Below are 24,456 nucleotides of genomic sequence, written 5' to 3' on the forward strand. Positions count from 1 at the left end.
TTGGGAATTCTTTATCTTTAAAACATGAGCCTGGCTGTGGAACAGCGAATAAAATCACTTATTTATACACATCATTACGGAATATTCTCAGGTTCACGTTTTCTTGCGTGCCTGAGACATTTCACTGTTCAAAGTATAAGCAGACAATGGAATACTACTCACAATGAAACAGCATGAATTACTGATACAACAACTTGGATGGATCTCAAAGGCATTATGCTGAGTGAAAGAAGCCAGTCTCAAAAGGTATGATTCCATTTATATGACACTTTCAAAAAGACAAAACCATAGTGACAGAGAACAGATTCTTGGTTGCCAGGGGCTAAGAGTGGGGGGGAGACTGTGACTCTAAAGGGATAGCATAAGAGACCTTTCTGAGGTCATGGAAATTTTCTGAATCCTGACTGTGGGAGGGTTACATGAGTCTATGACTGTGATAACACTCATAAAGCTATACTAAAAAAAAGAATCAATTAAAAAGAGGGGGAAAGGGGGAAAATAAAGATGGAACATGCATGGCTTGTGCATGAGGTTTTATCTTTTTTTTTATTTTTAAAGAATCTGCTGTGGTAAGGTCAAGTATGACCCTACCAAGCTCTTGCCACAGCCAGTTTGAGTTACAAGGGAAAAATGTCACTTGGAGTGAGAGCAAATATACAATATCTCTTTAGTTACTGCACACCTCAGAGCCCCCAGCTGAGGGAAAGGCAGGAGGGTGAGGGAAGAATCCTCCCTACCCCCTTGGGCCACTGTGAGTCCAACATTGGGATTTGGGCGGGGGTTATCTGTGCTGTGTGCAGCAATTCAAAGCCTTCATCCCTCCACTTCAAAGCCTGGCCTGCCTTTTCCCCACTCATGTCTTTTATTTGGTGCTAGCAACCTTTGAGGACTGATACTGAATGGCCCTTGGCAGTGACCCCACTAATTGGCAAAGCCAGCCACAGAGGATGAATAAGATACTCACTGGCATCAACATCACACTGACCGTGGTCCAGTGGGCCTTGTTTTGTGTTCTCCTTGACAGTCAGAGCAACTCCTGTGAATAAAGGACTGAGCAGCAGCAGGAAATGTTCTCCCTCCTGGCCTCCCTGGAGCCCTCTTTTCCATTCACATGGGAACTACCTTTCACAAACGCTTCAAAGTAGAATTTTGTTATGCTCAGCACATTTAAATTGCTTCATTAATAGAACACCATTAAACAAAGTGTTCCTGAATGTTAAAATACATAAAATCATTTTGCATTCCATCACCCTAAGAATTTTCCTTCAGTTCCAGCTGAGATCAAAAGGAGAGAGAGATTCTTGCTGGTTATATGCAGTCTTTCAGAAAGCCTCTCTTGGGGTAGAAACTGCACCATTGCCATTGTGTTCAAGTTCTGCTCACTAGGGGCCGATCTCATACCCAAGATGTCTCTCAGACTATCAACAGGATGGCATGCAAAAGTGAATGAGCACATACTGTTTTGTATTTGGCTTCTTTCACTCCACATACTTTTTTGAGGTCAATGTTGCATGTATCAATACCATGCTCTTTTTTATTACCAGGTAGTACTGCATTATATGTATATAGTAGTCTCTAATTTGTTTATCCATTCTGTTGTTGGTAGATATTTGAGATGTTTCTAGCTATGAGGGTTTTTTGGCGGCAGGGGGTATTTTTATGAATAAAGTTGCTATAAATATTTTTGTACAAGGCTTTTTGTGGACATACTCATTCTTCTTATGTCCATATATCTAAGAGGGAACTATAGGGTAGACATATGTTTAGGTTTGTTAGATACTGCCAGTCTCTGAAGTGGCTATACAGTTTTACACTCATCCCATCAATTTATGAGAGTTCTAGTTGCTCTTCATGTTTTCCAACACTTGTTATTATTGATCTTTTTAATTTTAGCCCCTCTAGTATATAGCAGTATGTGATTGTAGTTTTCATCTGAATTTTCCTGATGAGAAATGATGTTGAGGGCCTTTGCATATGCTTATTGGCCTTTTATATATTTCCTTTTGCCAAATGCTTCTCAGGAGAATTGAGGAAGTGGTGGTGGTGGCAATATCTGTCAGGGAAGAGAAATAAAGGTATGATTTGGAAAAGCAGACTTATCAATGATAAGGTGACTTTTCCCAGTCCTGAATATTTATGCATTTTGGTGTTTTAAATAGATAGTAATGTATAAAGTGATTAAAAGAAGAACTTAGTAGGCGCTTAGTCCCAAGTATCTCCCTCCTGGCCTACAACCGCTATCCACACTTCTGCCTCAGAGATGTGTTCCTTTGGGCTTATGACTCGGAGTTCTCAGCACATTAATGTGAATGCATATGTGGGCTTCCGCCAAGACTCACACTGGCTAGGAGTGCAGTGTGAAGGGTTTGGGCACTTGGGGGTGCTGCATTCAAGCCTTCGGGAAGCATGAGGACCCTGGCTGCCTGGGAGAGAGTGGTAAAAAAGGAAACACCAGGAAAGGGAAGAAAGGCTTAGGGCAGAGAAACCACAGGATGTACCCTAAACTTTTACTTATTTCATTCTGTTTTCCCACAGTTATTCACTTTGGTAAATCTTGGAGTTGAGGAGAGAGGAAAGGGAGGAGCACAAAATACATCAGAAATGTTATTAAACATGTTTGCAAGGGCACAATGCCAGCCAGTAGGAGACTCTGGGACAGTGTCATGGAATAAAAGTGCTATGTAATTGTAGCAGTAAGAGTGATGTGTGAAGAAGGTATTACCAGATTCCTTTAAGCCTTCCAGAAAAATCAAGGCACTTCATGTTTATGTGCAACATATTCATACACTCCAGTAAAGGAAAATCTGAGGCAGACAAGGTCCACTCCATCTCACAGATATGCCATAACCTGTGCAGAAATGTAGGGACCTGGTCTAAGGTCTACCCCAAGGTAGAATGAAATTAAGGTCTGAGATCACCTCACTAGTAACCCATGTGGCTGGCAATGGACATCTTAGGATGCTAAGGTTTTATTCCTATTTTCAAGTATACCACAGCATTCATTCTCTAGTGATTATTTCTCATGTTTAAGACAGCATGATAGTAATGTATCAGCTCTGAAAGTCAGCTGCTATAAATGCCATGTGTTATCAGATCACAAACTAAAGCCAAATTTTCAAAACATTTCCTGCTGAAATACCCACAACACTTTAACAGATGTCTTTTGGAGAGTCTTGTAGCAAAATAAGCTCCTATCAGCATATAAAATAAAACCTAAAAGAAAGTAAAATGTGGAGGGATCATATTTTTCTTCTGGCAATAAGAGAAAGGTTGGGGAAAATCTTGAGATCTTTGGTGAAATGCTTCTTCATAGCCACAAAAGTGAAGAAATTAATGTCTGTTATTTCTTGTTCTGAACACTGACCGTAAGTGTATAACTCTAACTTTCATTGAAGCAGTTTCATGGGCAGGTAGAGAAAGGATCTGAGAGTATAAATTATGGGGCCAGCAGGCACAGAAATGGGGTGAAAGTATCAAAGAATCATCTTTTGTCAGGGACAGGATGGGCAAGACGAGTGGTGGCTGATTCTAAAATGGTGCATCTTGGAGTCTACAGCTTCTCAAAATCAGTGGTAGGAGGGCCAGAATGGGAACCTGGGAAAGGAAGGGGAAATTTTTATGTTTGTTCTTCTCCAACATTGTATTATGAAAAAAACCTGGAAGTACAGAAAAGTCAAAAGAACTGTACAGTGAACATGCATATACCCATGAGAGAGATATCGTTTTTCACGTGACAATTTGTTTCCACAGGGGGTTGACTGATTTTCAAAGAAATGCTCCTGAATGAATGAAAATGAATGAGTGGTCTAAGAGGCTTCCCACACACCTATTCTGGGGAAGCCAAGGTTGTTCACTGCTCCTCCTGCATGGAGTGATAATTCCAAAAGCAGGAGGCCCTGTGGGTCTGCTTATATTTTATCTATTGTTTTGGATGCTCCTTGCTCATGCTGTCTTGTCTCCTATTTGCCTTGTTATCTTTGACTTTGTGTTGGATGTTGTACTGAAAAACTTTATGTGGAGATAATTTGATACTATTTCTTTTGAGAGGATTTTTGTGTGCTTATGCCAGGCACATAGGGGGTGCTAGCTAGCAGCACAACAAAATTTTTTTTAAGCATTACCAAGGCAGTAGGAATACAGTTATGAACAAGAAATGGTTTCTGCCCTTACAAGTCTTACTAGGAGCAAGCAATAGGATTCATTTGAACAGAACCTTGAAAGCATAATTTAATTCAAACAAGTTTGATCAGTGTGCAGCTTTTCCTCAGCTTATCTACGCCCACTGGTTAAGGAATGGCATGCTGGGCCATGCAGATCAGATGCCCTGAGGTAGTGGTTCTCTTTCTGTTTTATTTGTTAGATAATTATAGAAAAAAATTGTATGAACTGATTACTGCATTCACCGTATAAAATCTAATCAGAAATAATCAGAACTATTTTACTTCCTTTGACCAAACACTCAGGAACAAGAATGCTTTAAAACACTACTACATGTAAGCAGTTACTAATTTCATAGCAAAAATAAAACCAAAGTCCATTTTAATATTATAAGCTTAATTACTCTAAATCAACAGATCATCTATAGGAACTTGAATGCTTCTGTCATGGTGGTAGAACCAAAGAACAAAGTCCTTCCACACACAAGCTCTGGAGTACCTAGTTTCAGCCCTCACAAGCTGGAGGTTGGAGCTCCTATCAAAATAGTGAAGAGGCAGGTTAGCTGAGAAGGAATCTTCAGTGGAGTATAACCTACAGAGACCTTGACTTAATGATGGTGACCAAAACAGAACAGTTACTTGCTATCCTCAGTCATTTCCAAATGTTACCTCATGCTTACTTAATGGCATGGAGGGGTTTCTCAAACTGATGAAACATAAAAACCACTCCTCATCCCTCACTCCTGGAAAAAATACTCAACAGGAGAGCTGACTTAGTAGATTAAAGACAAACTACCAAAATTAATACATTAATATTAATGTCATTAATATGTTTTATGCCCTGCAGTTCTCTGTTGTGTAATTTTTTAAATCCTTTCATGAGACACCAGAGCCTGTGGTTTCTTGGAAATAGGTTCCTGTACCATGCAGGCTTTGTTTTCAAGCTCCCTTTTCCTACTTCCATGAGTTTGCTCTCTGTTTTGCATACCCCAGTGTCTTACTTGAGACCTGCACATCACTATCTGTGACTGATTCTTAGGAGAGAGCCAGGTTGGGATCCCTGGGTGGCGCAGCGGTTTGGCGCCTGCCTTTGGCCCGGGGCGCGATCCTGGAGACCCGGGATCGAATCCCACATCGGGCTCCCGGTGCATGGAGCCTGCTTCTCCCTCTGCCTGTGTCTCTGCCTCTCTCTCTCTCTCTCTGTGACTATAATAAATAAATAAAAAAAAAAAAAAAAAGGAGAGAGCCAGGTTAATGTCTGAACTCAGGCCAAATTCAGCACATCTGTCAAAGTGATCATTTTCAGTGAGGGAGCCACAGATCCAACAAAATCATTTGTCCTAAATAACATCTAGATCAAAGTTAACTGGGCCTGAGGAGATGGCATTTGCTTTGCTTAAAAATTAATGAGCAACCCTGTCACTTAAAATTTAGAAACTTAAAATAGAATTAGACCTTGGGTGTTCCACCTCCAAAACAGATGTCTGCCATAGGCTTAGGAATAATTAGAACTGGAATACATTAATGCTGAGCCTCTGATGGAACCAAATGTTGCTTGTGGTTTCCTCTGTTTGTTTTCACTTACTTGCACTAAGATGGCTAGTAGCCTTGAATCCTGTGGTGTCTGCTTCCTCCTGATATCTTGAGCACACTTTTACTTTTTTGGGGTTTCCCATCACTATTAAAACACACAAGGCTCATATCATTCAAGTGCACCAATAATTTGTTGAGCTCCTACAATGAGGAGGCATTTTGCTGGCATCATGGAAGACTGAAGAGAAAATCAAATATGGCTCCTGACTCCTAAGAACTCATAACCTAACAGGAGAAATAGACACATCCAGGAATAATTCAGGTTACGTTAAAGCAATGCCATATGGAAAGTGCCATAACAGAGGCCTAACTGAATCCAAAGGTGACATGGTGTAGGGTTTAAAAATTTCAACGTCCTCAGTAGATCCTAAAAAAGGGTTACCTGATTATTCTCCAAACAGAACTGGCGAACTGAAGGTGCAGGGCCTCCTACTCAAAAAAGCATGGTGTCCTTCTGAGTGCAGGGCCCTGTCACATGCCCTTGAACTCAGACCTGTCTTCAAATACAGTCTATGAATATGAGGAAGAGGCAAAATTTAAGCAGCCTGGACGAAGAAAGTACACCCAGCGAATTTTCTTCCAAGTAGTTCACAGGAAAATAAACTCACTCTAAGGAGAGAGAAGAATTCAGTCTTTCCCAAATTGACAAATGGGACTGGGATCAAAAGGAAAGTTTTCATTTGCAAAGACAATGTCACAGATATGGCACAGCTACAGTAAGGGTAGCAATAATAGTAGCAGTATCAGGAGTAGTAGCTGACACTAATTTGCAGAGCTTATTAAGTGCCACCATTCTTTTTAGTCTATTCTGGTGACTTACGCATTTAATCCTCAAAACAGCCCTGGAGGGTAGATGGATGCTTTTATTTCCCTATTTTACAGATGAGGAAACTAAGCTTAGAAAGGTTGAGGAATTGTCCCTGGTCACACAGCAAATAAGTGACAGAACCAGGATTTGAACTCAGACAGTCTAGCCCCAAAGTCTGTGCTCTTAACCACTATTTATGTTATTTCTCGTAAAATTAGGATGTATATGGAAGGAAGGAAGGAAGGAAGGAAGGAAGGAAGGAAGGAAGGAAGGAAGGGAGTCATCCCAGTATATTCATTCATTAATATTTTAGATTTGGCTTAACCAGGGTGTACTGTGTGTTGTGTGCATGTTTTTAATTTTTCCTTTTTTTTTTTTTTTTGCATTTCATCTTCATAGTTTAACAGCACCCGTTCGCCCTCCCCCACTGAGTGTTGCCACATGACCCCATGGAGTAGAAAGGTACTGGTTCTGAGAACATTCCATCACAGCCCTTTCCTATTCTCTCCAGACACTTTCTTCTCTCTTTTAACTATGGTTAACTCTGTTGTTCCTAACTAACAGGTATTCTTTTAAATCCACTTCAAGAGTGTTACTTTCCTAACTTGAATTAAATAAAATATGATTTAGACAGCTGTGTCATTGGCTTTCTTTCCCACTTACTTTCCCTCTGTAAATTACAATCAAGGCTCTGTTCAAGATGGGCATCACCTAATGCCACTCTTGGACCTTATAGTTCAAAGGAAAGAAATTCCAACTTGCTCTATATTTATCAGAACTGTAAAGTTCAGCTTCTCAAATCAAAAAAGAGAACAGGACCAAAGGGTTCTCTGGCAGCCAGTTGTCCCTGTCGCCATTAAATAAAACATGCTTTTATTTAATGCTGGTCAGAGCCTGTAGTCAGGTCACTATTCTTTCTTTGTTTCCCAGTCCATTGTTATTCAAGGAAGGAATCGCCTACAAAATGTGGCCTGTGGTGGTGGGGGTTTCTCTTCAGGCTCTTGCTCTTTCTCCCTCTTTTTCTGTCTCTCTTTTTGCATGCACCAAACTTTTTTTTTCTTTTTGGAAGTTACCTAGGAAACAAAGTCTTTTGTGCTCCAACTTTATTTGAGCTATTCGCTTCGCTGGGAATCTGCACAAAAGCTGAAGAGAGAAAGAAGGTTGCAATGTTTTACTAAAATGTTCATGGCGAACACATTTTTCTCAAGGGGGGGGATCATATCCTGTTGGGTGTGTTGGGGGGCTTTGCAGATACCTCTGACAAGGTAAGCAAATGCTGGGGGGGGGGGGGGTTAACTTAAACAAGTGGCTCTGGAATCTTCTCTTTAAGAGACCTGAGAACAGTTTGACAATATGTGAAATCCTGAGTCAGCAGGGCATGATGCTTCCAAATGTGGAGATGAGAAATTTTTCTTTTCATGACTTTAGGACAGAATATTATTAAAATTTAACTGGAATAAGATGAAAAAATATTTATTGTATACAAACACTCACCTTCCTTCAAATTATGGAAAGAAAGAAAACTAGGGTCAGTGGTGAAAACTGGGTCTTTTAATAATCTGGTTTAGAAACCCAACCCTGAAATCAAAATTGGAACGGAGCCTTTTTAATAATCTGGGTTAGGAGCCTAGCCCTGAAATAAAAGGTAGACAATATTAATATCTACCAAGGGCTTGGATGGAGAATTTTCATACAGAATGTCATACAGAAGTCAAAGCCTCTAACAACACAGCTAGAAGAAAAGCTTCACACTACAAAGCTGAAAGAAACTAAGGCCCTTTAACTCTTCTGAATTTGAAAAAGAAACTCACTTGAAGCTTTCTCCCCGTTATCTGCTTTTGTATTTTCCACTTATAATAAGTGGGAGAAGAGGGCTGCTTTTCCATGCACACACACAGTGTTGATGAAACTGAATTTTTGAAATGTTATTCACAAATGCCATAGTCATGCAGTAAAGATAACTCCTTATTAATTAATCCAGCCTCTCAGATTAGAGAATTTGTCCTTCAGATGATGTGTTCTGGAATGTCTCCTGAACTCCAGGTTTTCTGGCACATTTTCTGAATCCTTCATAGGCATCTAAATCATCTTCTCCCTTTGATCCTAGTCATCTAGAGCTCTCGAGACTTTCATTAGGAATATATGGCAAGATAGATATCCAGAATCTACCTGTCACTGGATTAGAGACTAAGATTTTCTTTCAGTTTGAAGTTTGGGGATTTATGGCTACCTTGTCTCTCATCTTAATTCCACTTGACCTGAAAAGCATGTTTACTTAGTCCATTTTTTTCTTTTGTGTTGCTTGGCTATTGAAATAACAACTTTCAATTAGTTGTGCTTACTAACTATTTCCTTTGACTTAAAAGCTTATTTATGCTCTCACTGTTCTTAACTAAACTGTGAAATTCCTTAACATGTGCACTCCCATATAAACCATGATGGCTAAGTCTGAATGTACTTCATTTGCAGTCCCATCCCCCGGAGGATGAAGATACAGATGTCATGTTAGGGCAGAGGCCGAAAAACCCAGTACACAATATCCCTTCAACACTGGACAAGCAGACCAACTGGAGCAAAGCACTGCCTCTCCCAACACCAGAGGAGAAAATGAAACAAGATGCCCAAGTGATTTCTTCTTGCATTATTCCCATCAATGTCACTGGTACTGTTCTGTTCTTTTCCTAGGGGCAGTCGGGTCATAATATTCTGTGTTTTCAATATGTTCAAAACCTGTGCTGCTGGGCGTACCAGTTAAGAATACCGCTTTGTAAACAACCAATACCTTTTTCATCAAAATACAACTCAGAAGATGTTCAATATGCTTTTGTCAGGTTTTGAACATCCATTTGCATATGTTCTGCTGGGCCGCTTGTTATGTAAATGATGGACAGTTTCTTTTTGAAAAAAGTCACCAAATAGCTCTTTGGTCATAGCTGACTGAAATAATGGAGAAAGCAGCAGTGATTAGTCTTATGATAATGATGCATGGCACAGCAAGAAAGAAAACAGCAAACCCCAGGTCTCTCAAACTGCAAGTAAAGATCCTGTAGACCAACTATAAAATCTGTTTTCAGTCTTCCTTGGATGAAGGTAGGCTCGTTTAAAAGATCCTTTAGACTTCTGCATTGATTTTGGTGATTTCTGACCTAAAAATATACAGATTCAAAGATGAAGGCTGAACTCTATATTAATCCAGCTAGCCTGCCTTAACATTCCTCTCTGCTTTCCTTTTCTTGTGTATTGAGAGTTTGAATATTAGTCTAGGTTGAATGCAAGCCTGTCCAGACTATTCTTGAGAAGTTTATCTGTAGCGATTGTAAATCCCAGGATAGGATCTGGTAATCTTAGCTGTAAGTGTAATAATGTTAAGAAATATTCTCACTTTCAAAGATAGACATAAAAGGATCTATCCATTGGGCTTTCTTTAAACATATCTGATAGTTATATTTTAACTTAATTGTGTATTGAAAATTTCACAGTGGCCATGATATTACTGACTTTTATCCCAGTACCATGTGACTAAAGATTGCATGCTGCTTGAGATGCATTTTGGACGTAGCTATTATTAATCCCACTCAGATGTTTCTCACATAAAGTGGGGAGCAAATGATGACTAGATATCAGGGATAGATATTATTTCCTTCCTGAAAAACAGGAATTCTGGTTGATCCATTGGTTATGAGCTAGGAGAAAGTTTCCTAATGACCTACTCAACTTGCAGGATAAATTATTCTAAGGATATGTACTTTATCTGATCTCCATAATCTAAGTGGGCTGGGTTAGGTAGATGTCAAAATGTGCCATTTTGGCATCCTCTTAAACTAACTTTCCCTTCTGGGAACATTTGATTATAAGCAGCACCTGCTTTCTTCATAGCACTGTAAGTAAATCTTGTTTTCAAATTTAGTTCTTTGATTATGGGTCTTGTGATTCAGGAAAAGGGAAGATCTTTCTTTCTGCTTTATTTCAGGAACTCTCAGACTAAAGCCTAGATTATATGTTGATTTCAAGAGCTTTAATGAGAAAGCTGCTAATTATGTCCATATAACATAAAATGTATCTGTGTGCCATGTGTTCTGTAATTATTATGAGTAGAATGAAAGATCTTAATTTTTGGTTGGAGCTAAGAAAAGAAAATTCCGTTAGTACGAATTCTCCAATAATATTGTAATTACTCATCATGTGATATCTCACAGATTTTTCAGAGTTCTAGAAACTGTTGTCACTGTGATGCTAAGCAGAACTCAAATTGCTTCATTTTATAGCTGAGCTGAGGTTTAACACGCCATCCTGCTCTATGCTTAACAATCAGGATAAATGATGAGGCAACCCAATTCCAATGTACTTTTGGCATGATGACTGTCGGAGGCAAAGCCCACTCTGAAAAATCCATGGCACATGCCTGTGCCAGACAGGAGTGTGAATTCCTTACCTCCTTCCTCACCACTCTAGTTTTGATAAGACTGCATTGCATGTAGTATATCAATAATGTGATTATAGAGAGAGAAACAAACAAGCATCAAGGTTTGGTCCCTGTATTTATAAAAGCAAACAGACACTCATTGTAAAGACTGAGAATTCCAGCTTCATTTATAGCTGATAGAGAAAGTAGATCCACTTAAATACAGAACTGGGGACTGCATTGTGTTTTTATTTCATATTGATACCACATTGGTGCCAAACCAAAAAGTGTCCAACTGAGCCAGTAGAAAAAAGTAGAAAGTTATGTGATGATTTAAAAACAAATCTCTAGGCTACTTACTCCTCACAGAAGTGTGTGAGTATATGTATGTGTGTTTGTATGTGTGTGTGTGTTGTGTGTAGGGTTGGGGTGTAGTGAGCAGAGAGAAAAAAAAACTCACAAAGATGCTTTTAATGAAAAAATGGGTCAGGATATGTTAGCTGAACTAATTCAGGTTAACTTTTTGGCTCTGGATCTACTATGTAAAGTTAGCTTCAGAGAGCCCAGAAATAGACCAGTAAATAGTAGTAACTAAAGGTTGTAAGTCCTTCAGGAGCTGTTTCTGTATGAGCGTGATTCTTTGATGTTATTTTTCTCTCTTCTTTCTTTTGATTTTCCTCCTTTGCTTGTTACTCTTGGCAGTGCAAGCTGTTGCGCAGAGCTGCATTTAGAAGTAAAGCTTAATGTACTGCAGAGTAATTTAAATAACAGCTGAATAAGGGCTCCCTTATATTTATTCACGGGCTTAATCCAAACTCTTCCTTGACTTCCAATCAATAAATATCACTGTGTTCCAAGCAAATGAAAATTTGTTTGCCATTTCTAAAGGCTAATGAGACCTATTTGTGGGTTGCAGGAGTTGGTTTTGACAGAGAGGCTAGTATACGCTGCTCTCTTGTTCATTCACAATCCGTACTACAGCGGAGACGAAAACTGAGGAGGAGGAAAACCATCTCGGGTATCCCCAGAAGAGTCCAACAAGAAATAGGTGTGGTATAAAACTGTTATAGTTAACATTCTTTCGGGTGCCAATTAGAAGGAGATGAAATGGAAGCCGGCCTTTTAAAATCAGCTTCTTTAAAAATAGTGTTGTAACTTGTAAAGGTTTTGAAATGGTGTGTACTTGTTTTGTGCTCAGCAAGCCGGGTGGCATGACTTTCTGAAATCTCTGTTCTTGACTGTGACGATTTAACCTTACAGATTTAGGTATTCATGTTCAGGTCTTATGGCTGAAATGTACTATTTTGGTAGTTTTTTTTTTTAAGTTTTATTAAGATGGAAATAATGAATAAAAAGTAACAAGAATCAATGAAAGATTACTTTTAGAAAATTATATGTTTATTTGAAGAGAGATATACTTTTATGGCATTAGTTATTTTAAAAAGGTAAATTTCAAGCATATTCAATTAAATATTGAATACTGATAACATGTCACCCTTTATGAATTTTTTCCTATTTTTTTTCTGTTCCATGTGTTTAGGATCTCTTCCTATGTTTTATTATTATTATCATCATTATTATTTTAGCATCTCTTTTACTACCTATAATGAATGTAAGAGTTTTATTTTGCTGGGCATGTATTACAAAATGAAAAAAAATAGTGGCCAGAAAAACAAAATGGACTTTAGTTGAAAAAATAGTAGTCACTTATTGGGGCAAAGTAATTTGATAGTGAAGAGAGAGAATTCACAAAAGACCTAAAAACATTTTCTCTTAGTACACACACACACACACACACACACACACAGACACACACACACTCTAGTATGTGTGTGTGTGTGTGTGTGTGTGTGTGTGTCTGTAGGTAGATACAGAGAGCGACAGACAGGCAAAGGGATAGATTCCCCAGAGCATTTTAACTTTCTCCTAATTTTATATGCTGATTTTTTTTCTCAAAGAGAAAGATCCAACATGCCAGCACCCAGATTTGTGGACATCTCTTAGAATGTCTGTTAGTCTGCTGATGTATAAAATATCTCACTATGCTTTCCATGTACCCTAGATTCTGATGAATCCCCTGTGGCCAGGGAAAGGAATGTGATTGTGCACACAAATCCAGACCCTTCCAACACTGTCAATAGGAGGTCTGGAACCAGGGACTCAGAGTGCCAAACCGAAGATATCCTGATTGCTGCTCCATCCAGAAGGAGAATCAGAGCTCAAAGGGGTCAAAGCATAGCAGCTTCCCTTTCTCATTCTGCTGGCAACATCTCTGCATTGGCTGACAAAGGTGACACCATGTTTACAACTGCAGTGAGCAGCCGTACAAGATCTCGGAGCCTTCCCCGGGAGGGCAACAGAAGTGGGGATGCTGAGCCCAAAGTTGGTGCTAAACCCTCAGCATATGAAGAGGGGGAGCCTTTCATGGGCGACCAAGAAAGAACCCCTAATGATTGCAGTGAGGCCCCCAGCAGCCCAAGTGCACAGGAACACCAGCCTGCTTTGGGTCTGGCTTGTTCTCAACATCTTCACAGCCCCCAGCACAAGTTAAATGAGAGAGGGAGGTCACGTCTGTCCCGAATGGCTGCTGACTCTGGCAGTTGTGACATCTCCTCCAACTCAGACACCTTTGGGAGCCCCATCCACTGCATCTCCACGGCGGGTGTCCTCCTCAGCAGCCACATGGACCAGAAAGATGACCATCAGTCATCCAGTGGGAACTGGAGTGGGAGCAGCTCCACATGCCCCTCACAGACCTCAGAGACAATCCCTCCTGCAGCTTCTCCTCCCCTCACTGGCTCTTCACACTGTGACTCAGAGTTGTCACTAAACACAGCCCCTCATGCTAATGAGGATGCCAATGTCTTCGTGACAGAGCAGTACAATGACCACCTGGATAAAGTGAGAGGCCACCGGGCAAACTCTTTTACCTCCACTGTGGCGGATCTGCTGGATGACCCCAACAATAGCAACACCAGTGACAGTGAGTGGAATTACCTACACCACCATCACGATGCCTCCTGCCGCCAGGATTTTAGTCCTGAGCGCCCCAAGGCAGACAGCCTGGGCTGCCCGAGCTTCACAAGCATGGCCACTTATGACAGCTTTCTGGAAAAGTCTCCATCAGACAAAGCAGACACTAGCTCTCACTTTTCAGTGGACACAGAAGGATACTACACTTCCATGCACTTTGACTGTGGTCTTAAAGGTAATAAGAGCTATGTGTGTCACTATGCAGCCCTGGGCCCAGAGAATGGCCAGGGCATTGGGGTTCCTCCGACTCTTCCGGACTGTACCTGGCAGGACTACTTAGACCACAGGAGGCAGGGGAGACCAAGCATCTCTTTCAGGAAACCAAAGGCAAAGCCGACCCCACCTAAACGTAGCTCATCTTTGAGGAAGTCCGATGGAAATGCAGACATTTCTGAGAAGAAAGAACCAAAGATAAGCAGTGGCCAGCTCCTGCCTCACAGTTCCAGGGAAATGAAGCTGCCTCTTGATTTCTCCAACACGCCTTCTCTAATGGACAATGCCAACCTTTCCATCAAGCAAGAGTCTTCTTGGATGAACCAGAGTGAACATGGTATCAAGGAACCTCAGTTAGACGCTTCAGATATTCCGCCATTCAAAGATGAAGGTGCTGAATCGACTCACTATGCAGATCTCTGGCTTCTAAATGACTTGAAAACAAATGATCCTTACAGATCTTTATCCAATTCAAGCACTGCTACGGGTACCACAGTTATTGAATGCATCAAGTCTCCAGAGAGCTCTGAATCCCAAACATCCCAGTCAGAATCAAGAGCCACCACCCCATCCCTTCCTTCTGTTGACAATGAGTTTAAACTGGCTTCACCAGAAAAGCTGGCAGGCTTGGCATCTCCATCAAGTGGCTACTCGAGCCAGTCTGAAACACCGACCTCCTCTTTCCCTACAGCTTTCTTTTCTGGCCCACTGTCTCCTGGAGGTAGCAAAAGAAAACCGAAAGTTCCAGAAAGAAAATCCTCACTACAGCAGCCCTCTTTAAAAGATGGAGCTCTATCACTGAGTAAAGACCTTGAACTTCCAATTATACCTCCTACCCATCTTGACCTAAGTGCTCTTCATAGTGTCTTGAATAAACCATTCCACCACCGTCACCCATTGCATGTTTTTACTCATAGTAAACAGAACCCAGTAGGAGAAACACTGCGGTCAAATCCTCCACCATCCCTTGCAATCACACCAACAGTCCTGAAATCTGTTAACCTGAGGTCCATCAGTAAATCTGAAGAAGTTAAGCCAAAAGAGGGCAACAATACAGATCTCCCCTACTTGGAGGACAGCACTCTCACAATGGCTGCCCTGTCTCCAGGTAAGATTAAGCCACACATGGCTAAGAAATCAGTATCACGTCAGTATTCCACTGAAGACACCATACTGTCCTTTTTAGACTCCTCTGCAGTTGAGATAGGACCAGATAAACTACAGTTAGAGAAAAAACGTACTTTTGATGTAAAGAATCATTGTGACCCAGAAACAGCAACAACCTCAGCTGGTAGCAATCTTCTAGATTCAAGTGTGACAAAAGACCAAATACAAATGGAAAGTGAGCCTATTCCAGAAAACACACCAAGTAAAAATTGTGACTTTCCCACAGAAGGATTTCAGATGGTCTCTGTTGCCCACCCAAATGATTTGGATGGTAAAGTACTACAATATGGAGGTGGTCCAGATGGAGCCGTTGCACAAGTGCAGAAGCCATCCTCTGCAGATTGGGAGGGAGCCGCACACCCTGAGTCTGTGGATGTGCTCACAGCTCAGTCAAACTCGCCAACCAGACCCACAGACATAAGCAGTCAACTTAAGCATCAACTTGGGATGAGCCGCCACCATGACAAAGTGCCTGGGAATATCAGCTATGAAGCAGAGCTATCAAGTGCAAATTCATGCCCTGAAAAATGTTCTGAGCAAGAAAATATCGCTTCAGGTATTTCAGCCCAAAGTGCCTCTGATAACAGCGGAGCAGAGGAGACCCAAGGAAGTGTGGACGAGGTTTCACTGAAAGGTCAGTTGTTGATGCCTTTGTCACCATGGAAGTGTGTCTTGTGGCACGTCATTACGTTTTTTATTTTTTTTTCTTTCCTGTGTTCCCTCTAACACAGTACAGCCCCGGGTGTTGGTTTCCCTCCACTTTTTTTAAAGATTTTTATTTATTTATGAGAGAGAGAGAGAGAGAGAGAGAGAGAGAGGCAGAGACACAGGCAGAGGGAGAAGCAGGCTCCATGCAAGGAGCCCGATGTGGGACTCGATCCGGGGACTCCAGGATCACGCCCCGAGCTGAAGGCAGGCGCTCAACTGCTGAGCTACCCAGGCATCCCTACCTCCACTTTTTTATTAAAACAATTGAGAGAAGAGTTTTTGTTAGTGAGAGACTGAGCTGCGACAGATAATCTCTCTTTTTGAAAACAGCAGTAAGGTAACTGTTGTTTGTTGATTCCTTAAGCCAGGGAAACACAGCAGCATGCTTGGTAACTTCTTCCTAAAGATGCTTTTGTTCTTCATTTAAGAATCGTCACCGAGTGATGACTCTATGATTTCGCCACTTAGTGAAGACTCTCAGGCTGAAGCAGAAGGTGTGTTTGTGTCTCCAAACAAACCTCGTACAACTGAAGATTTGTTTGCAGTCATTCACAGGTGAGGCAATTAATACCAAAAATTTTGCTTCTTTCAGTACATCTCATCAAATTGCAAACATGGGAAAGCCTGTGTATTTGTGATACATTCAGCAAGAAAGCAAAGAAAGATTAGTTTTCCACATTAAACTGATAGTCTTATATTTCTTTTGGGGAACTTGAGCCTTTATATGTAGCTCAACCTCACTTGAAAGACTTCCTTAAGAACTGAATGGAGAGGTTTTTTTCCATAGGAAAGACATCCTGGAACAAGTTTTCATTTGAAAACAATATGTGGTTAAGTAAGTTAGAGTAAAAGCTCAAACTCTGCTATAATCTGTGACTGAAATAATTTCTTGAACCAAAAAAAAAAATGCTCATAGCTGTAATCCTACACTAGCAGAGATGCAAGCTGATTCACTAAACAGTCAGAGCCCAAGTTTGAGACAAGACAGTGTATAAACCTGCGCATATCATAGCTCATAACTAATCACTGATCCTTTTACTTTTCTCTTCCTAAAACTTAAACTTCTTTTTTAAAAGATTTTATTTATTAGAGAGAGAGAGAGAGAGAGAGAGAGAGAGAGACAAGCACAAGCAAGTGAAGCAGCATAAGGAGAGGGAGAAGTAGGCTCCCTGCTGAGCAGGGAGCCCAATGCGGGGCTCCATCCCAGGACCCCAGGATCATGACCTGAGCCTAAGGAGGATGCTTAACTGACTGAGGCACCCAGGCTCCCCAAAAACTTAAACTTCTTCAATAACATTGGCCCTGCTCTAAAATTAATGTTCCAAATCCCACAAACAGAAGATGTCCCCTGGGCTGTTTTTCTAGGACATTGTTATGTCCAGGCTGCCCATTCACATTCTCTCACCTGCCCTCTGTGCCCTGTGATCAAGGGCCATGTTTGCAAGAATATATACTCCTTACAATTTGTGACTGATGAACAGAGCAGGAACTCGTACTTGACAACCAAACCCATATTAGACTGAGCTATCCAATCCCACTGTGCCTGCTCCTATCACAACCACGACTACCTTCTTCCACTAGGCCTTGGTGACCTACATGGGACACCCAAGGGATACAACTTGGAAACTGCCTTTTCTACCTTATAAAGTCACACTTCTTGAAGCAAGTTTTTTGCAAGAAAAACTTTTCATTTTTCCTGGAAATTCTACTTTTTTAAAACCATTTATTTACTTATTTATTTGAGAGAAAAAGAGAGAGAGAGAGAGAGAGAGAGAGAGAGAGAGAGCACGAGATGGGGGAGGGGCAGAGGGAGAGGAAGAAGCAGACTGCCTGCTGAGCAGGGCGCCTGATACAGGGCTCAATTCTAGGACCCCGGGGTCATGAAGGCAGATACTTAACCTACTGAGCCACCCAGGTGACCCTGGAATTCTAACTTCAAAGAGAACTTGCAAAAAAATAAAATAAAATAAAGAGAACTTGCATTTTCTGTTCATGTAGTTTTCTCATAAAGAAGGAGCACAGCTCTTCAACAGCTTTTCTAAAAGGAGTCCATCAGAACCACTTTCTGTGTGTATATACCTTAGCAGGCACATCTTACCACTCGGAAAGTAAAGAATCATTAGTTTATTTTTTCTTTGCTCCATGTGTAGTCTAAGATCTGATTATATTTCCCTTACCCCACTTTATCTTACAAGTCACTAAAATGCTATATATGTTAAAAAAGCCAACTTCTTACCCCAAAGGACCAAATGTTAGTATCTGGAATAGTGAACAGAACATAAGTAGTGGAGTCAGAAACATCTGGAATTGAATCTCAGTGCTGCCACTTCTTATCCAGTCTTGTCAGTTAAAACTTCTCCACCTATTCCCTGACCGTTAGTGAAGATACCTATAGCTCACATATTCAATTTTGATGCAAAAATAACATTTTAGTGTCTAGAATATGATACATGCTAAAAGCAAATGTTAGTTTGAAATTCTTACCGTATTGGAGTGCCAGACACTGGCATATGCAAGATAACAACCACAAAGGTTTCAGTGAATCAAAATGAGGCTGCTCTCCAACTGCAAAGCTGACATTTTCTCTACCCTATGGATTTTTAGGTTGGTAAAAGAGCACGTTGCCAATATTTATCAATATACTGAATCATGCTAACGATTCATTACATTCACACCTATTTACTTATCAAAAGAAATAATATGATGACGGATGCCTATGTTTGGTAGACTTACTGAACTTGGTAATCTTAGATTTGCATTTGTGTAGGATTTATTTATGTGCTACACAGTGACAAGAATGACCTTGTTTTCTTTCTTTTTTTGTGGATGACACCTGATTTTATTTTTTTTAACCTTGTTTTCTTGAGTTTGCAGTGTATAGAGCTTTAAGAGCTCCAGAGGTAGCCTAGGTTTTTCGCTTCTCACAGAAAGTTGGCTTACTTATACACTGCTGACGTTACTAAGGAGCTACGGAAAATTGTCTTTACAGCCAAAAATGGACTGATTTATTTAAAAAGTCACATAAGAATTTTTTATATGGAGAAATTTAAAAAGTAGACAGAAAAGCAATAATGTACCTTCCCCTGACACACACACACATATGCATCACCTGAGCCTGTCCACCAGCAACCTATGGCTAATCCTGTCCCATCCACACTTCTATCATCTTTGCTCTTCTGGTACTCACTGGAAGTCAACCTCAGACATCAGAGCATTTTATCTGTAATGCAGAGATTTAATAAGAGAAAGCCACACTCCATCACTGCCTATACTCTAACTGGAAATCAGACAGCAATATTTTCTTATACTCTTGTAAAACATCCCAATAAGTCTTCCTCTAGAACCTCTAGCCTTCACATTAGTCACTATGTGAAATGGTCATTTATAGAACCTAATTTATATCCACTGGTTACTGGAGAATTTTCCTCAGGCTATGAGTGCTATAAGGGATAGGAAAGTATCTCACTCCTCATCATGTGCATGTGCATGAATGTGACTTAATACTTTTAGTTTCGTAAAAATGTATGTGGACTGAGATTTTTCCTTTTCTTTAAAGGTCGAAGAGGAAAGTACTTGGAAGAAAAGATTCTGGGGATATGTCTGCTCGAAGCAAATCAAGAGCTTCTCTTGGCAGCAGTAGCAGCAGCAACGCTGGCTCTGTCACTTTGCCCAACAGTAGCGTGACCAGCCCAAACAGCCAGAGGTCTCCTGGCCTCATCTACCGAAATGCCAAAAAGTCTAACACATCGAATGAAGAGTTTAAGCTGTTACTCCTCAAGAAAGGAAGTCGCTCAGATTCTAGTTACCGCATGTCTGCTACTGAGATCCTGAAAAGTCCCATCCTGCCCAAACCTCCTGGAGAGCTCACAGCTGAATCCCCACAAAGCACCCAGGAGGCCCATCAGGGGGCACCTGGGGCTGAGGCTTTGTCCCCACTCTCTCCATGCTCCCCAAGAGTTAATGCAGAAGGGTTTTCCTCAAAGAACTTTGCCACCTCAGCAGCAGCAAGGGTGGGACGCTCCCGAGCTCCCCCTGCGGCCAGCAGCAGCCGCTACAGCGTCCGCTGCAGGCTGTACAATGCACCCATGCAGGCCATCTCTGAGGGTGAGACAGAAAATTCTGATGGAAGCCCACATGATGACCGATCCTCCCAGAGCTCAACATAGGTGGTCCAGGGACAAGCTGGCTGTCAGAGGCCAGAACCCTTAGTCATATGAGGATGTAGGAACAGAACAGAGGACTGGGGAGAAGTCAGCACACCATGGGGTACCATCACTGCTTACCAACAAATTCCTAAATATTTGCTGGGGAAATGGAAGATGGTATTTCTTGATTGTTTTCCATGTTTTTAAGTAGCTGCACTGTCTTTCATATTTTTCTTTAGCTTAGTTTGATTTACACAATCTCATTCCTTTTGATAATATAGAATTTGAAAATGTCTGCTTTTCATGAAACCTAGAAAAAGTTTTCCCAGAGCTGCCTATTCAGAAAACAAAGCCCTCACTGTCATAATTCTTAAGAAGATGAAATTACTCTGGAGGTTTGGTATTTTTTTACATTAAAACGAACTAAAACAAAATTCAGAAGAAAGAACTACACACATGTAAATACCATATTTTTGATAAAAATGTGTAAATAGATTTATCAATGACGAGTGGACATGTGGCCAATTATCTACCACACACCAACTGTTTATAGAACACAACAAATAAAGTGTAATAATTGTATTCTGTGAATACCATTTTCATATAAAATACCATATTTAAATGTCCACCAATATGATTTTCTGAGTGATAAACCTCAATTATAAATTTTAAACCGGTGAAATAAAGAAAATCTCGAGGTCATATACTGAAATGTGATTAATTTAAAATAACGAATTCAGACCTAACCATTTTTGTGACAATATGTAGTACCAAACAAGCGAATAGTAACACATGGCAATGATTTGCCATGTGGTAATTTGGACAGAATGAAAAGCATGCTTTTGATTTTTTTTAATCAGAAAAATCATCATTCTCAACACAAAGCCCTGGAGAACAGATTTGACAGTGTCATTTAGACTTAATTTTTCAATGGATTGCTTTAAAGAGAATGAATAGGGAAAACAATAGTTAATTTTAGGTTATGTTTTATATTAGGCTACTGGGGACATAAATAGTCATAATCTAATGACTATCCACTCCTTAAACAGTTTAGCAATTAGCTCCAGGTTCTTTAACTAACAAAAATAAAATATAAGCATGCCACAGAGCTATTGATTTATCAGTAAGTACCTGCAATGAGTTTTCAGTGAAGCTTTCTCTCTGTGCTGATGAGATTCATGCTACCTAAAAAGTAACAGAAATGACACTGTGAACAATATAGTTGGGAAATAGGTATGTGTATATGCATTATTTATATTCACTGTTAAACTGGGAATGGGGAACAGCTCTGGTTCACAATGCTACATACAAATGAGTTTTTGTCTGATTTTACTATATCTGCTTGATGGCAAAAGGGGAGGGTGGTGGGTGGGAAAGGAAATGTCAGGGCAAGTGCTCTGATAAAATGAAGGCAGGGAAACAAGCTGAATTACTTGAAATTACTTGAATTTTCTTGTCTTAAAACTGAAAAAAAAGTAGTTACAAGTTGAAATCTGCAAATGGTTCTTACACCTCTGATTTTAACATGAACTGATACTAATGTTTGAAATGATATGTCAGAAATATAAGCAGCTATGTACTTAGAATATGTTTTGAATGGAACAAGGTAGAAAGTAGAGAGAACTAAGAAGGGATATGGCCTATAAAAGAATAGAATGTGATTAGAATGATAGAACAGACCAGAGTTACCAAGAAATTGATAAGCAGCTGGCTTTAAGTTTATGCAAGTGGTATTTGGGAAAGTAGGATGTGTGAAAGGGGGTTTGTGGCTTTGGTTTAAATCATACAACATGAAGGAGAAAGCCTGGTCTAAGAGGATGCCGTCTTTCAATAGAAACACTTTCTAAGATGTTATAGATTGAGAATTAGAGAATCTGATTGCTGTTGGTTTTTTGTTTGTAAAGAAAAAAAAAAGTCTGGCTTCTTCTATTTGTTTTCACTATCGAATTGTATTTCTTAATTTCTTGTCATCCTTGTATGTAAAATGGGTGCTGGGGGTGGCGGGGTAGAGGAGGGAGAACGTGTGCGTGTGTGGATGTGGGTGTGTGGGTGCTTGTGCTGGGATAGATAAGCTACCGGGTAAAGGGTACATTTGAACATTTACAAAGTGTTATACTTTTTATTAAAAGAAAAATGTTTGGGGGTTTGAAAAAAATGGATCATCATTTCTCATTGGAACCCATTAGTCAAAAAAACCAGCATGGTTTGACACCACATGGGAACATGAATAACTTTTTCTCATGCTTTGAAAAGTACACTTGGCAAAATTTTAAAAATAAAGTTTTTAGACAAATGTGATAAGAAACCGTCATTTCCAGTCACAATAGGTGATCTTTTGTAATTTTCATAAAAGCAGTTCGTTTGCAGTATGGCTTTTGTGTAGTTAGGGGTTTTTTAAGCGTAAAGAAAGGTATGTGGGCTTTAAAAGTGATTCTAAATCTTGACTAGGAAACACATGAATTGGCTTTAATAAATATGTCACCTTTTTATTATTGACATCAATTTAAGTAACGGTACCATATATTTTTTAAAATACATACTGACTTGAATTGTGAGGCAATAAAATTCCTTCTATATGTAATGATCACAGAACTAACCCTTATAATATAGTTTTACTTATTTTGTTTACTCTAAAAATCTATAGCAGAGTTTCTCTATTTTATACTTCATAGATTTAAAAAAAATAACCCAAATAATGATGGATTTTAAATTCACTGTGGAAAGAGTATTGAGTAACAAACCGAGTAAAAAAAAAAAAGTAAGGAATTCCTTAGTAATTTGGAATATTCTACATGGCTTTATTACATAGCATATAAAACCAAGAATTAGAGGGCTGTCTTCAACATCACTGCCGTTTTGAAGCAGGGTACACACATTAGGTATTGTGAAAAACATCAATCCAAACTTTTCTTCTGTTGTTTGCACTGATGCTAATTTTTTGTTCTTTTATGTTTATATAACATATCTATGTTTTGTGGGGGAAATTTTTTTCCTTATTTTTTGGTGGGTTTTGTTTTGTTTTGTTTTTGGCTAAGTAGAGGACATGGACTAGTTGTAGCAAACAAAACACAGTTTGCTCTTGCCAAAGGTCAGTGAGTGAGTACATTTGCTGCAGTGATGGCAGATTTAGAGAACTAGATCAGGAAAAAGATTTAAAACTATAAAGAAGGTTACAGTGTAACTATTTTGGTACTAGAACCAGTTCATGCTGGCCAAAAAGACAATGGTTTATGGACTTGCATCCATTTTGTATTTTTGTAATATTTGTAAATATGGACTTTTTAAATTGTTGCAGAAATGGTTTCTTTTGTAAGATGTTTTCAACGTTTACATTCAATTCAAGCCTTTGTATATTTTAGAGCTGTGCAACACTTTAAGTCTTGTATTTATTTTTAGTAAAAATGGTGACAGTTTCATTGTGAACCCCTCTCAAAAAATGTACCAGAAAAGTTTGATTACCTAGAAAGTGTGTATAGAAACTGCAAATAAACGTGACTGCAATTAAACAACTGGTTTTTCTTGAATTATGTAATTGCATTCTTGGGGTTTCACAAACAGCACGTGTTTTATAGTGACCTGGACATAAAGGAAGGGGACTACTATAACAGAAGTATAAGCAAAAATAATAATAGTGTATAATGGGCTTTAATCTCATTTTGGGTTTTGTGGGAGGTTTTTTTTTTTTTTTTTTTTTACATTTTTAAAAAAGTAATTTCTACACCCATCGTGGGGCTCGAGCTCACAACCGGAAGATCACACATGCTCTACTGACTGAGCCAGCCGGGTGCCTCTCTAATCTCGTTTTGTATTTGAGAGGGGAAAGAATAAATTTCCAGTTTCTACTATACTTTCCTCTTAGCTCCTCTGTGAGCCAAGAAAAGATTTATCGCTTTATTTTAAAATATTCACCTGCTTTGCTTCTGATACTCAGACTGTGCCTCCTTCCGAAGATGGGCAGCCTCGATATACATATAACAATATGCCACTGAATAATGTCATGTACCCTTTTTTACATAGTAAATTTATGTGCCAGATCGTGTTCTAAGTGCTTTGCTTACTCAAACTCGTGGACTCCTCACGTTGTGCCCATTTTACAGATGGGGAAAGGTAAGCGCAGAGCCATCACCTGACTTGGCCAAAGCCAAGGAGTGGCTAACTGTTGGGGCTGGGGTTCAGCCCAGTAAATCTGGCTCTCGGGTCTGTGTTACCTCTCCATGAGGTAACAACTTT

At 39.8% G+C, this 24,456-nt stretch overlaps 1 protein-coding gene across 2 annotated transcripts in view; it reads left to right on the forward strand.

Annotated features, from left to right (window-relative positions):
• The window catches only part of NHS (NHS actin remodeling regulator), a 346,296-nt gene extending 322,575 nt beyond the window's left edge, over nt 1-23,721 (forward strand). For both annotated transcript variants that reach the window (XM_041741605.1, XM_041741606.1), the window contains exons 4-9: nt 6,958-7,020; nt 9,028-9,220; nt 11,877-12,008; nt 13,023-16,007; nt 16,510-16,636; nt 19,638-23,721. In XM_041741605.1, coding sequence (XP_041597539.1) covers nt 6,958-7,020; nt 9,028-9,220; nt 11,877-12,008; nt 13,023-16,007; nt 16,510-16,636; nt 19,638-20,247 — 4,110 coding nt within the window. In that variant the 3' untranslated portion in view covers nt 20,248-23,721. The remainder of the gene's footprint in view (nt 1-6,957; nt 7,021-9,027; nt 9,221-11,876; nt 12,009-13,022; nt 16,008-16,509; nt 16,637-19,637) is intronic.
• Nucleotides 23,722-24,456: the final 735 nt, after the last annotated feature.

This window comes from Vulpes lagopus, chromosome X, assembly GCF_018345385.1.
Source record: "Vulpes lagopus strain Blue_001 chromosome X, ASM1834538v1, whole genome shotgun sequence".
Lineage (NCBI taxonomy): Eukaryota > Metazoa > Chordata > Mammalia > Carnivora > Canidae > Vulpes > Vulpes lagopus.